Source organism: Poecile atricapillus, chromosome 17, assembly GCF_030490865.1.
Source record: "Poecile atricapillus isolate bPoeAtr1 chromosome 17, bPoeAtr1.hap1, whole genome shotgun sequence".
NCBI classification, from domain to species: domain Eukaryota; kingdom Metazoa; phylum Chordata; class Aves; order Passeriformes; family Paridae; genus Poecile; species Poecile atricapillus.
In genome coordinates this window covers 8,712,436-8,725,126 of record NC_081265.1, presented here as the reverse complement: position 1 = coordinate 8,725,126, position 12,691 = coordinate 8,712,436, and the positions used below count along the sequence as shown (strand labels likewise).

Below are 12,691 nucleotides of genomic sequence, written 5' to 3'. Positions count from 1 at the left end.
ACCAGTTTAGGCTCAACTGAATTTCAAACAAATATTTTCCACATATAACACTTTCTGTGCTCTGTGTTCAGCTCCTGTATTACAGCAATGGCCAGTGTGATGTCCTGCCAAATCCTCTGATGTGCTGTTCCAACACAACATTCCCTGGTGGCATCTGCTCCTCCCTCACAGTCATTTCTGCTTCTCCTCCCCTCATTTTCCCTGCTTTATCACTGCCCTGTGGATTTCACTCCTCACAGTACCACTTGTCACCAGGTTGATTTTCCTTTCCTTTTTCTACTGCAATGGCTTGAAAAACGGAACCCAGGCTATGACAAACTTACCATATGGTAAACAGTCTTCTCTCTTGCCATGTTTAAACAGCTGTGCCTACAATGAAAATAGGGAACACAGACATGAGAATACAGAGATTCTATAACACAATATATCAAGCACTTAGCCCTAAAATATTTTTAATGTTCTTACAATAAAGTGTAGTGTTTGCTGATTTAAATAGCGTGAAAGGAAGAGTCTCAGGGTGCAGCTCTTGGTAATTGCTCAGGGGACTGAGGTGGCCAAAAAACACTCAAGAGAAAATGGAAAAAAAAAACCAAAACAAAACAGAAAAAATGAGAAGAGGAAAAGGTCATCAGTTTTGGGCCAGCTCAGGTCCCTGACCCCTCAAGCTCAGTGCTGGGTCACAGGAGCTCAGTGTGCTGCAACCACAGCCTGTGAGAGACAAAACCACCTACAGACACCTGCTAATACTCCTCCAGCAGGCCAGCTGCAATTGCTGTGCCCAGGGAATTTTATCTGCAGCTAAATATCCCAGTGAGATTAAGCCCCAGCACTGCAGGGAGACAAAGGGACTATTAACACCTGACAGAACACGTTACACATTAAAAGCTTCCTCAGCTCCCCATGCATCAAAACTCTGGCCAGGCACTTGTTTGTCCTTGCTCTGGCACTCAGCAGAGCAAAATCTTCCTCAATAAATATGCCTGGGAGTTAAACAAGAACAGACTTCCCCTAAAAAGAGGTACTTTCTCACACATACCAAACACACACACATGCCTCCCGCGCTGCAGGCGTGGCTGTGAGCAGCAGAGGCAAGAAAAACACCTTGGGGCTGTGTGCCCAGCCTGTTTTGATTTGTTACTAAATTGCATTTCAGGCTCCTAAATTAACACTGCTGATCAGTCCACTTCAGGCTATATATGGGAATTGATACTATATATCAAAGTATCTGAGATTTTAATGCAGGCAAACGTGAGGGTTCCCTTAAAAATGACATTTATAAAGCAGCAATGCAATAGAATGACTTCAGGCCCAGCCAATAGAAATAAATATCACTTTAAATGTATAAATTGGTATAGCTTTTAGCAATATCTGAAGTCAGTATTAAAAACAGTACAAAAAATTCTCACTGACATACCAACAAAACTCTGCTTGTACTAAAAAGTCCAAAAAAATACATCAGAGGACCTTTGAATCTTTGGTATAACAAACCTAGAGCTCCTTTAAAATTTTTCTATCTTTGTTGAAACATGCAGAAACTCATTTCATCACTTTGTGCCTGTGTTCTGCTTCAAAACCCCATCACTCATTTCTCCACACACCTTCCTGTGGATGCTGGAGACAGGGCAGCATCCCTGCATCCTCACAACTCCTTCCCTGCATCCTCACAACTCCTTCCCTGCATCCTCACAACTCCTTCCCTGCATCCTCACAACTCCTTCCCTGCATCCTCACAACTCCTTCCCTGCATCCTCACAACTCCTCCTCCCTTCTGCCTAACTTAACAGCAAACACTGTTTTTAAGGTACACACAGGCTGCCTCTAAATTATTATTATTATTATTATTATTATTATTATCATCATCATCATCATCATATTCAAGCATATTGGAACAAAACACAGTATAATTCCTCCAGCAGTGATAAGGTAACAGCTTTTTAACAGATCCTTGGGAATGCTCCTGGACAAACACCTTTGGATGTGTGCCCTCAGCACACTGCTGGGGAGGTGGAACAGAATCCTCAAAACACCAACCCATTTTCAGTCTGTAGTTCCTAAATTCTGGCACCTGTCTCCAAGCTTATCCATGTGTTTTCTCAGCTTTGAGTCCAAGTCTGAATTAAGTTCTGACTCCTCAGGAACAACACAACTGGAAGGTGCCACCTCTGAGATGTGGAAAGGAATCAACCAACACACAAGCAGGAAATGAGAAAAATTCAAGTACTGCACAGTATTTTTTTTGTATTCTTTTCCTCACACACCTATGAATCAGTTTAGAACAGCAACCTCGGCAGATTCCATTTCACAACCATTTCTATTATTTTCTGAACAAAAAAGTGAAACACATCATCTCCCTACAGCAGTTTCACTAAAACTTAAATTTACACAACACACAACATCTACTCCTACTACGGGGATTTATAATTTACATTTTGTAATAAAATCATTGTGGCAACAGCTATATATCAACTGAGATTTGGATTAAGGAATTTTATCAATATGAATTTTTAGGGGAAGTAAAAATTGCCCAAAGGACACCATAGCTAATTAATAAAAAATTATTAATTTGAATTAATAACTAAACATTTTTTAAAGGGCCATAATATTAATATGACTTTTGATCAATAAAATATGTTACCCACAGCTGGAAATGCCAAATATCTGAATGGGAAGAAAGCTCTTTCTGCAGCCACTGAGGTGCACTGGGGGTCAGATACAACCTTGGAGCAGTTCTACAAGTGATACATTGGGTATTTCTCTGTGCCAGAGAAGTTTAATAGCCATTTTTAAAATAAATTTTACAGAAGTAAATAAGTAACAGCCAAACTGTTGAGAACTACTCTTCAAATATTCAACACAGCAGGAAATACAGTGTCTGGGGTTTTTATCTGAGTGTGGAGAAGACAAAAAGTTTGCTATTTATTTATTTACGAGTCAAAGCATGCAAAAGCATCTCCAAGTCCAAATCCCTAAAACTTTTGAGTGTAATAGATACATTTTTCCCAAAGGAAATAAAGGAACACTTTAACCAATGCTGGCTTTTGGGAAAGCAGAAAAAATATTTTCTTTCAGCACATGCTACGAACAGTCAGTCAGGCATATACAGCAAAGTTACTCCTTCAGAAAAATTCTGTAAAGCTGGAGGTTACAGGAGTCATCCTAAAAAAGAAATGCTCATGATACATAAATTAAAATAATGAGGAAAAAAAAAAAATCAGCAAAAAGGGCAAATCAGCATTACAGTACCCAGCTTAAACTTCCTGCCTTGAAGGAAGAAAAATATCCAAGGCACACCATTTCCAAAAATCTGATACAAACAAAGTAATTAATAAGCTTGGTTTGCCACCTGCACAGGCATTTTGGTGTCAGCAGTGCTGAGCACGAGGAGCCTGCCTGTCGGAGCATCCCGGCAGTCGCAGTTACGCCACGGGCTCCTCGCCTAACGAGGACACAGAGCACACACCAACCTACCCAACCTGCTGAACTGTTGAAAAGTATGTGACTCCCTCTCTTATAAATAATTAAGCCACCTACAAATTAGAGAAAATCAGTGGTGTGCAAGCAATGACGACTGTCAAGTCTGGTTCTGCTTTAGAAACAGCACAGGGCAAGGCAAACAAAGCCCAGTTTCTTAATAATCCCAGTAGAGACACCACACCTGCCAATTGTCTGCATAACCCACTTTGGGCCCGACCTGCAGCAGATCTATCAGTCGGGATCATCTCCAGGACTTGTTCCCCAAGCTACACAAATCACCATGAGGGGTGGCCTGGCTGGTGGGGAGTGAGTGGATCTTCCTGCCGAGCAGGAGACGCCAGTCTGGATCTACCCTCTGGTTGTAACCAAGAGGAGGACTGGGAGGATAATTCCAGCCTGGTTGGGAAGAGCAGGAAATGATCCCTTGCGCTGCTCTGGAGCACCCCCTGGTAGCCACACAACACCCCGGGAATGCCACCAACCATCCCTGCCTCCCGGCCAGGGGCAGGGAGAGAGAACATGCTGGCAGAACTGCAGTTCACTTGGAAAGAGGGAGTATTTAATGCATTCTACATGCAGCTGATGGTAAAATGGGTTAGCTAAAGGCCTTGTTCCTACTGTGCCTCCACACAAGCAGCATTCCTGCTGTGGGCCACACGTGCTTGGGTGTTGAGCATCAACATGACACGAACGCTGACAGACACCAACACAGTGATGGCAGCTTTCATGTGATCCCTGTTATTTATCAGCTGAACATCTGAAATGTTTAGACTAACACATGGAGAGCTGACAGAGTATTTCCTTTCAATCTTGAGACTACCAAAACCCACGGATTTTAAATACTCAGAAGGAAAAAAAAATTAGCAGCTTGAGATCTACGCTCTAACAAGAAAAATAAACAGCTTTATGATAACAGAACTTCTGAACCTTGAATGAACCACAAAACTTCATGTGAGAAGAGAAAAACCCAGCAGGATCAGACAAGGCCACATTAGAAGAAATACTCCGTGACAGTCAGGAGAGAAATAGCATGAGCAGAAAGCAGTCAGTGCCCTTGGCACCTGCAGACATAAGAACATTTTTATCTCTCACCAACACTGCTTTTCCTGAACCTTTATCAGCAAACCACTAAGCAACAAGCCCCTTTTGAAAAAAATAATGCCAATAGACAATCCTAATACAGCCAATTCTTTGAGAATGCAAAAAATACAGAGACTTGGGAAACATTCTATTTGGAAATATTCTATTTTTGTGCCTCTGGGTCTGAAAGAATGGAGTTAGAGAGTTCTTTCTTCCCTGGAGCCAAATTTACATAAGCATGTAGCTATTGCTAAATAACCTTTGCATTAGAGACAGCTCAGGGAAATGCCTCGTTCTTAAGACTCTCGAGTTTCATCAGATCACTGTGTAGGGCGTTTTATTTTTTTTAATTATTACTCACACTTGTATACTGAATCACTTATAAAACAAATAAGGTTTAATAAGTTTCAATGCCCAAGGCTACCTCAACGTGATGACATCTCTGTCACGCAAGAACTGGGAGTGCTGCGCCCTGCAGCGATAACTAAAAAGCTGTTTGATATAATGGCAGGTTTAAAAGCAAACCTCCAGACCAAGAGAATTTAAAATGCAGATTCTTGAAATAGGCTAGAAGTTTCCTTCAAGTAAACAAATGTTATAAAGAAGTAGCAATTTCTTAATAATCAACATTTTCAGTCCTTCAAATGCCAAAGAACAGGAGCACAAGAACGAATTAAAAGCCATAGCACAACATAGGTTTGAACCAAGGAGGGCAGTTTGGAACACTGAATTGGAAATGGTGTCAGCAGAGGTGCCTGCTGGTGCCCCCCATTGGGAAATGGAGAGTTACTGAGGACAGGTGGAAGGGAGCAGAGAGCCAAAGGCCCCAGTGCAATTACAATATGCAACGCCGGCTGCGTGTTCCGACAGGAGCCGCGGAACGGCCGGACTCGTTCTGCACAGAACGCTGAGTGAGATGAAACAGCAGCACACACCTGATCAGCCAGGCTCACGGCCACGAAGAGGCAGATCAAAGTGCAGCCACGGCCAACTACTCACTGCGTCCCTGACTTGCAGTTTCAGTTCATTGAAATGCAGGAGTTTCGTGCCTTTTCTGAGCAATTTTTCCACGTCAGCCTCGCTTGGAGCCGTTCAGTAAATGCAGACCATGAGAGGCACAAAGCCCACCCTGTTCAGGGCAGCCCCACCCCGCTCTGATGTGGAGAGACTTTTTATTCCTGCTCTGGCAGGTTACATCATTCCCAAAACCTGTCACAAGCCCAAAACCCACCTTGCTGTACTGACCAGAAACTGAAAAATGGTCTTTTTTCTCCTGCTTGCTCAGAGAGATGGCCAAGCAGCTGCTGTCTGACTCTTAAAGTAACAAAGTGCTGGAGGAATCAAAGGGCAGAGAATTCTAAGCTTGTTGCCAGAACTTTCAGTTGCCCCTCATGATGATGTGCTCTGCATTACACATTTAGTGGTTACTTGTTATGTTAAAATAGATTGTATTATTTATAGAATAAATAGAATATATTATATACTGTATAAAGCTAGAATCTTGTATGTTAAAGAGAAGTGTTTATTTATTTTGAACATCTATTTTCAGCTGGTATTTTTGACAACACAGTGCTGCTACAAGTGTGAGACAGACTTCTTAATATAAAAATATTAAGAATACATGTAATTATATATAAATACAATATTTGTAACATTTAACTCTTGAAATAAATAATTCCTGCTCCCCTTAAGCACCTACACGCACACATACCTGCACACATACCACTGTGAAAACCTTTACTCCCTAATGACACAATTCATTGTAGTGACTGAAAGGAGAAATTGAAGACTAAATGCAAGAAAAGGATTTACAAATCTGCTCATATCTACCAACTGGAACAGGAGTTAAGAGCTGTGGAGAGGTAAAAAAAAAAAAAAAGTCACAGAAAAGCAAAGCAGCAGGATCTGCTCCCAGGTCTATTGTATCACATTCTGGTTTCGATTCGACTTGTTGAGTATTCACCTGTTTCGCTTAGTGCGCACTAATGAACAGGTGGATGGAGCCAAAGCCAAACTCAAAGGAATTATGACAAAACACTAATGCATTATACATCCTGCAGGTCTCATCATGCCCCGGGAATGGCAAACAGGCAGTCTCCCTTTCCAGATCTGACAATAAAATGATGAAACATCATTCTGTCTTTTGAAACGCTGCAATGCACACAAATAACGCTTCCTCCTGCTTGAGCAGCAGGTCCTCAGTTATTCTAAATATAGATCATTTCTTCTCCCTTCTGATTTGGAAGAGCTGGAGAGGAAAAAGAAACAACCAAAAAAACCCACACCCCACACACTTGCTGCAGACCTTTGCTTTGATGTTTAGTACCACACAGCACACAAGTCCTCTTAGCAACTGGTTAAAAAGAGCAGCAAATTTATGCAAATTATCAAAACTTGTACAAACACCAGCAAATCCTCAAACCTGTGCAACTGCAAAGACTGCACAAGGGCTCGTGATCTGTCTTCACCTGCACTGCCTTGGTCAACAACCAAACCAAGAAGGAACAACTCCTCCACCCACACAAACACTTCCATTCTGCCCAAATATATTCGGACATCAAAACTGGCACAGACACCAGAACTGTCACCCCAGGATTTCAAAACACACCCTAGCACTTTTAAGGGTGTAAAACTACAACAGAGCTTTTATAAATAGCCCTTCTTAGGATGTACAAGAGGAGCACTGCCCTGGAACAGCAGTTCAGGTACTGCAGATTTTTTCCCATGCACAGTATGTCTGTTTTAAAACCCAAACTAAGAATTCAGCTCTTTCGAGTCACACACCATTATCAATTCACAAGGAAAGGGCATTAAACAAAAAATTCACTCAGATTAGCAAACAAACCCAAACCTACTGAAATGACTGCTACTTGGAGAGTTATTGATGAGTATCTGTACTGGCAATTTTACTATCATTTGGGGATGACAAAAAAATGAAAATGTACATACATGGGAAGTTATATTGTCTAAACTGCTGTGGAGGAAATTCTCCTTTTTTAATTGCCAGGAACCCTTCTTTGCATTTGCTATCAAAGGCCTCCTGTAACAAAAGAGGATGGCAATAAACCCAACTGTGTATCTTTTAAGGGAAAACCAGTATTTACCAGGGCCTGGAGCATGCCGTTGAGAATGACAGTGCCCTCCACGGTCTGGGAGGAGGATTTGGATAACATGGAGAGCACCCAGTCCAGGAAATCTGCCATCCTGCTTTGCCTGACATCAGGGCGGACAATAAACCTGTCAAAGAAAAAAACAACATTGCAGCCACTGACTTTATGCCACCCAATGAAAAACAAATCTTTCCTCCTATCCAAACTGGTTGTACTTCCTGGAAGCAATTCTTCAATGTGTTATTTCCCCAAACCACTGAGGGTGAGAACACTCCAAACCATCCTATGTTTAGCCCATCTGTTTCTGAGCAAGGCTCTAATCTGGAATTTCACTTTCACTTCAAACACAGTTAAAAACTTGGGTACTAGAAATTTCTTATCTTAATTGCAAAACAACAAAATTTCCAAAGCTTTCAAGACGTTATTTCTATTAGAATTAGTAAAAAGCTGAAATAAATAGGAGGATTTTTCACTTCTCTCACCAAAAACAGCCATTCTGCAAATCTGAAAATCAGTGGAAGTCAGCACTGGGTCCCTTTTACACTGTCTGTCTGCAGCCAGGCCCAGAACAAGCAACCAGCAGGGCTATGTTTGGGTTTCAGATGTTTGAAAAGGTCAAGTACCTGTTATTTAACACACCAGATGGGTCAAGAGACATGTTTTTAGCCATCTTAGAAAAGGGAAAAGAGGTTTATCATGGTTAAACTACCATGAATCTACTCTCAGCCCTCCCCTGAGCAGCCAAGCTGCAGTCAGGGCATCACTTCAGTGTCCTGGCACCTACAAATCCAGTCCTGCTCCAGCAGTGATTCAGGTATTTGTTCTCAACACACCCAGTGGAAACGAGGCACATGGGGAAGCCCACCCAGCACATCTGACGGAATTCAAAGAGGATGTGCCCCAGAGCCAGGACCTGGATCCTTCCTGCACCTACAGATAACTGGGGAACAGCACCAAGAGCTGACTGATGGGGTATTAAATATATTCAATACAAAGAACACCCCAACAGTGAGCTGATGGGATGGACTGGCTTCCCAGCCAGTCCCCGTGGGGCTCAGCAGCAGAACAATGAGGGCTTGGGGTGAGCTGCAGGAGGGTTGTTTTGGGTTGAGGGATGAAGCTGCCCTTGGCCCCAGGGCACACACCAGAGAAGTGACCTGTGAAGTGGCTGAGCTGGTTCCTAGACCCTTCCTCAGCCCCAAGGAGTTTAAATCTTTCCTTCCCAGAGGAGTGCCCTAACCTCCAGACTAAGAGCAGGATAAGGATCAGCCTCATCTCCTCCTACTGCAACCACTCACTAAGCAGGCAGAAAAGAGAATTCATGAATATATTCCAGCTCCTTTGCCCTGTGAGAAGCAGCTTACTTTGGAAAACAGGAGGTCTTGAATCCTGATATTTCTACAATTCACTTGAAATTCATAAATTCCTCAGAGCACAAACGAGGGCCCAGAGTTTCCAGAGTGTGCTACAGAGTCAGGCTCCTGTATCTCATCTCTCCATGTGTCCCAGGACAGCTGGTGCTCCTGCCCTCCCAAGTAACAGTGCAGCTCCAGGGAGATGCCACAGAGACCTCATCTCAGAATGATTATGCTCAGAACTGGCTTTGGGGATGTGAAAACAGGGAAAGGCCTTGGAGCCAGCCTTCTAATTTCTGGTGAAGTCTTTTAATCACCAGGCTGTTTTGAAAATGGTGTTTTCATAATAAACTAAATAATTATAAATCCACTATACAGTACCAGTATTGCCTTGCACAGCTTAATGTATTCTATTACCATATTTGTTCTGAACACATACTCCTAATTAAAATTAATTCAGCCAATAAACAGAGGTGAAGAGAAGATAAGACAACTAACAAGGTGCCTGTATAGGACCCAGTGTCAGGGTGCAGGGCACTGGTGAAATTCCCCTGAAACCAAGGGCTGAGCACTGCATGAGCACAAAACTCTGCTGAACACAAAGCTGCAATCAATAAAGTTGTTGTATGTAAGCTTCCACTCAAAATTTAGTTTTACAGACACTCTGGAGGTACAGCTGAAGTGCAAATTCAATTAAGCATAATGTGATGAAAGAATCTTTTAAAATTACTGTCACCCTTACTTGAGAAGGCTTCCAAGTACTGGGTGTACCTGCAATAATCTATTACTCTTGGTTAGTTTGGGTACTTTTGGGGATTTTAGGAAGTGAAGAAGGCCTATATGAATGTTCAAGAATAATTCACTCTGTGTCACACTGTCATCTCAAATCCTCTGTGTCTGTCAACATGTGACAAGGCAGATTACCCATACAAACACATAATCAGCAATTTCTAATTATTGATTCCAAAATGTCTGCAAAAACTAATTAGGATCACAGAATTATACAATCATAGAATGGTTTGGGTTGAAAAGGACCTTAAAGCTCATCCAGTGCCACCCCCTGCCATGGGCAGGGACACCTTCCACTATCCCAGGTTGCTCCAAGCCCCATGCAGCCTGGCCTTGAACATTTCCAGGGATCCAGGGGCAGCCACAGCTGCTCTGGGCAACCTGTGCCAGGACCTCCCCACCCTCACAGGGAAGCATAAGGAGACAAACCGTGTCAAAATAAGTATGTAACAGGCAAGACTTATTCAAGACTACACAAATAATTCATGCAGTCTCTTGAATTTTGCTCTGATACATTTCAGAATAAACCAGAAAAGCACAGGATGAGTCACCAGAGAACTGTGAGTCTGGTCTCAGGTCCTTCATGAATTTTCCACATGACACTGGACATTCTAAACCAAGTAAGTGATTTGCCATCAGATTCAGACACGTAGCATTATATCCACTAAATATAAATTTCTAAAGCCTTGAGTCCTGTGACTGAAGCTCAGAATAACTTTAAAGTAAGTACACAGACAGTTACCTCCTAAAAAGACAAGGTCTGCTCTACTAAATGTTGTTTTTAGCAACTATTTTGATTAATCCCATCAATTTAGTGCATCTTAACATAGAGAACATGAACACAGGTGTTACAGCTGTGACTCTCCCACACCCACTGCCCCCATCTCCCAATGTCATTGTGTCCCCATGTCCTACTGTGTCCCCTCATCCCTATGTCCCATTGTCCCCATGTTCCCAGGTCCCCATGTCCCACAGTCCCCATATCCCCTTGTCCCTCTGTTCCTATGTCTCACTGTCCCCTTGCCCCTCTGTCCCCATCCCCTTTATCCCTGCATTCCCAGGTCCTGCTGACCCCACATGCCATTGTCCCCATCCCCGTGTCCCTCTATCCCCATGTCCCACTGTGTCCCCTCATTCCCATGTCCCTCTGTCCCCATGTCCCCCTGTGCCACTACCCCCATGTCCCACTGCGTCCTCTACATTCCCGTGTCCCTCTGTCCCCATGTCCCGTGTCCCCCGTCCCCATGTCCCGTGTCCCCCTGTCCCCAAGTCCCTCCAGCGACAGCGCCATAGCTGCGCGGGCAGCGCCCCCTGCTGAGCACAGGCTGCAGTGCAGATTCGGGACTTAAACTGCTTTAAAAAGAAAGGAAAAAAAACCCAAATCACTGAACCGACTGAAGACCTCTTCCACTAGAATATCCAGGAATGGGGACTGGAATAGATACTGAAATAAGAGACATGTGTGTATTATCCCTGCTTATGGTCTTTAATTTATTTTGATGTGCAGAGGAATCAGTGTTACCAACAATCACTACTGTATCCAATTCAAGCAACAGTAACACCCCATAAACAGCTGGCAACTTCCAGCCCTCCCAACACATCAGATTAAGAAACAGCAGGAGGAATGGGAGCCTTTCTGCCAAGATGCAAAAAAGACTTACTTGGACACCAGCACAGCAGCTGCATCCTGAACTTTGTCACCGACAACCAGGTAACACTAAAGGGAAAAGAAAATTGACTGTAAAAGAATTCATACATGGAGATAGAAAACCAGCTATGTAACAACTCTGTACATAATAAACTACTGAATACTTACATGAAAATATTACAATGATTACACACATTATGTCATTATTAGGATTACAAACTGAGCTTAAAGATAGTAGAAAGTTCATTTTCCCATTTAACAAACTGTATTTGAGGCAGTCTCCCTTTGTGTGCTTTTCAAAGCAGGTTTATTACTGAAGGTTTATTTCCTGAAGCCTTAACTCACAGACACATCGGCCTATAAGCAGTAAGCCCCTTACTGCTGTGAGTGTCAAAAGCCTGAGCTGCTGGGTACCTGTGGGGAAGGTTGTTTATTTTTATCTCAAAGGCATGACAAGTCAGCCACCTGGGCTGACACCCACTGGAACTTCATCTATTGGTTTAAAAGTCCTCACAGAGTCACAGCTTCCAAAGTTCTCACTGTGATCAAACACTGATTTCCTCTAAAAATCCTCAGACTTGGTTTTCAGAAGAAGCTCTCTGGCACTTTCAAGTGTTGAAAGCCTCTAACATATTCAAAGGCAGGGCTTCACCTCAGATAAAATGGTTTATTACATAAGGGGAGACAAGTTCCAGTCTCACCTGACTCTAAAGCAGCAAACAACAGAGTAAAGATCCAGAAGTACAAAAAAATTCTTTACAGATTAGACACCAGAATTAAGCCCAAAAATACAGGCTTAAATAATATGCAGAAAATAATATCATTGACGAATATAGAGAATATATTAGTATCTATCATGTAGTGAATGACTGTGCCAAATATCCCAGGTCTGGAAGCATTACAGGATGTGTTTTCCTCACCTTTGCTATTTCCAGGATGCGATCCATCGTTGGCTGCCGAGCCTGCCCTTCCACAGAAACGAGGTTTCCATCAAAACGGGCCAGATCAAAAGGGATCAGGCAGATCATGGACAGCCACAATAACAGCATGTAGCGAGTTTCCCAAGTCTGGAATGGTAAAACGAAGGGTTTTTACTTCATTTTCTGCAACATGAAGTGCCAAGAGCACACACTACCCCCTGGCTCCAAGGAACTTTCAAAGATGAGTGAGAGAAAACTCTCAATGTGAGTGCACTGCAACTCCAGAGGAGATAGAACTACAAACCATCCCAAACA

General features: G+C 42.8%; 1 protein-coding gene across 1 annotated transcript in view; it reads right to left on the bottom strand.

The window, feature by feature from the left end:
- TBCD (tubulin folding cofactor D) overlaps window positions 1-12,691 on the bottom strand; it is a 117,018-nt gene that overhangs the window by 99,235 nt on the left and 5,092 nt on the right. The window contains exons 6-9 of the mRNA XM_058852154.1: window positions 12,377-12,523; window positions 11,470-11,525; window positions 7,659-7,791; window positions 324-369 (exon numbers count right to left, since the gene is read on the bottom strand). Of these exons, the coding sequence (XP_058708137.1) occupies window positions 324-369; window positions 7,659-7,791; window positions 11,470-11,525; window positions 12,377-12,523 (382 nt within the window). The remainder of the gene's footprint in view (window positions 1-323; window positions 370-7,658; window positions 7,792-11,469; window positions 11,526-12,376; window positions 12,524-12,691) is intronic.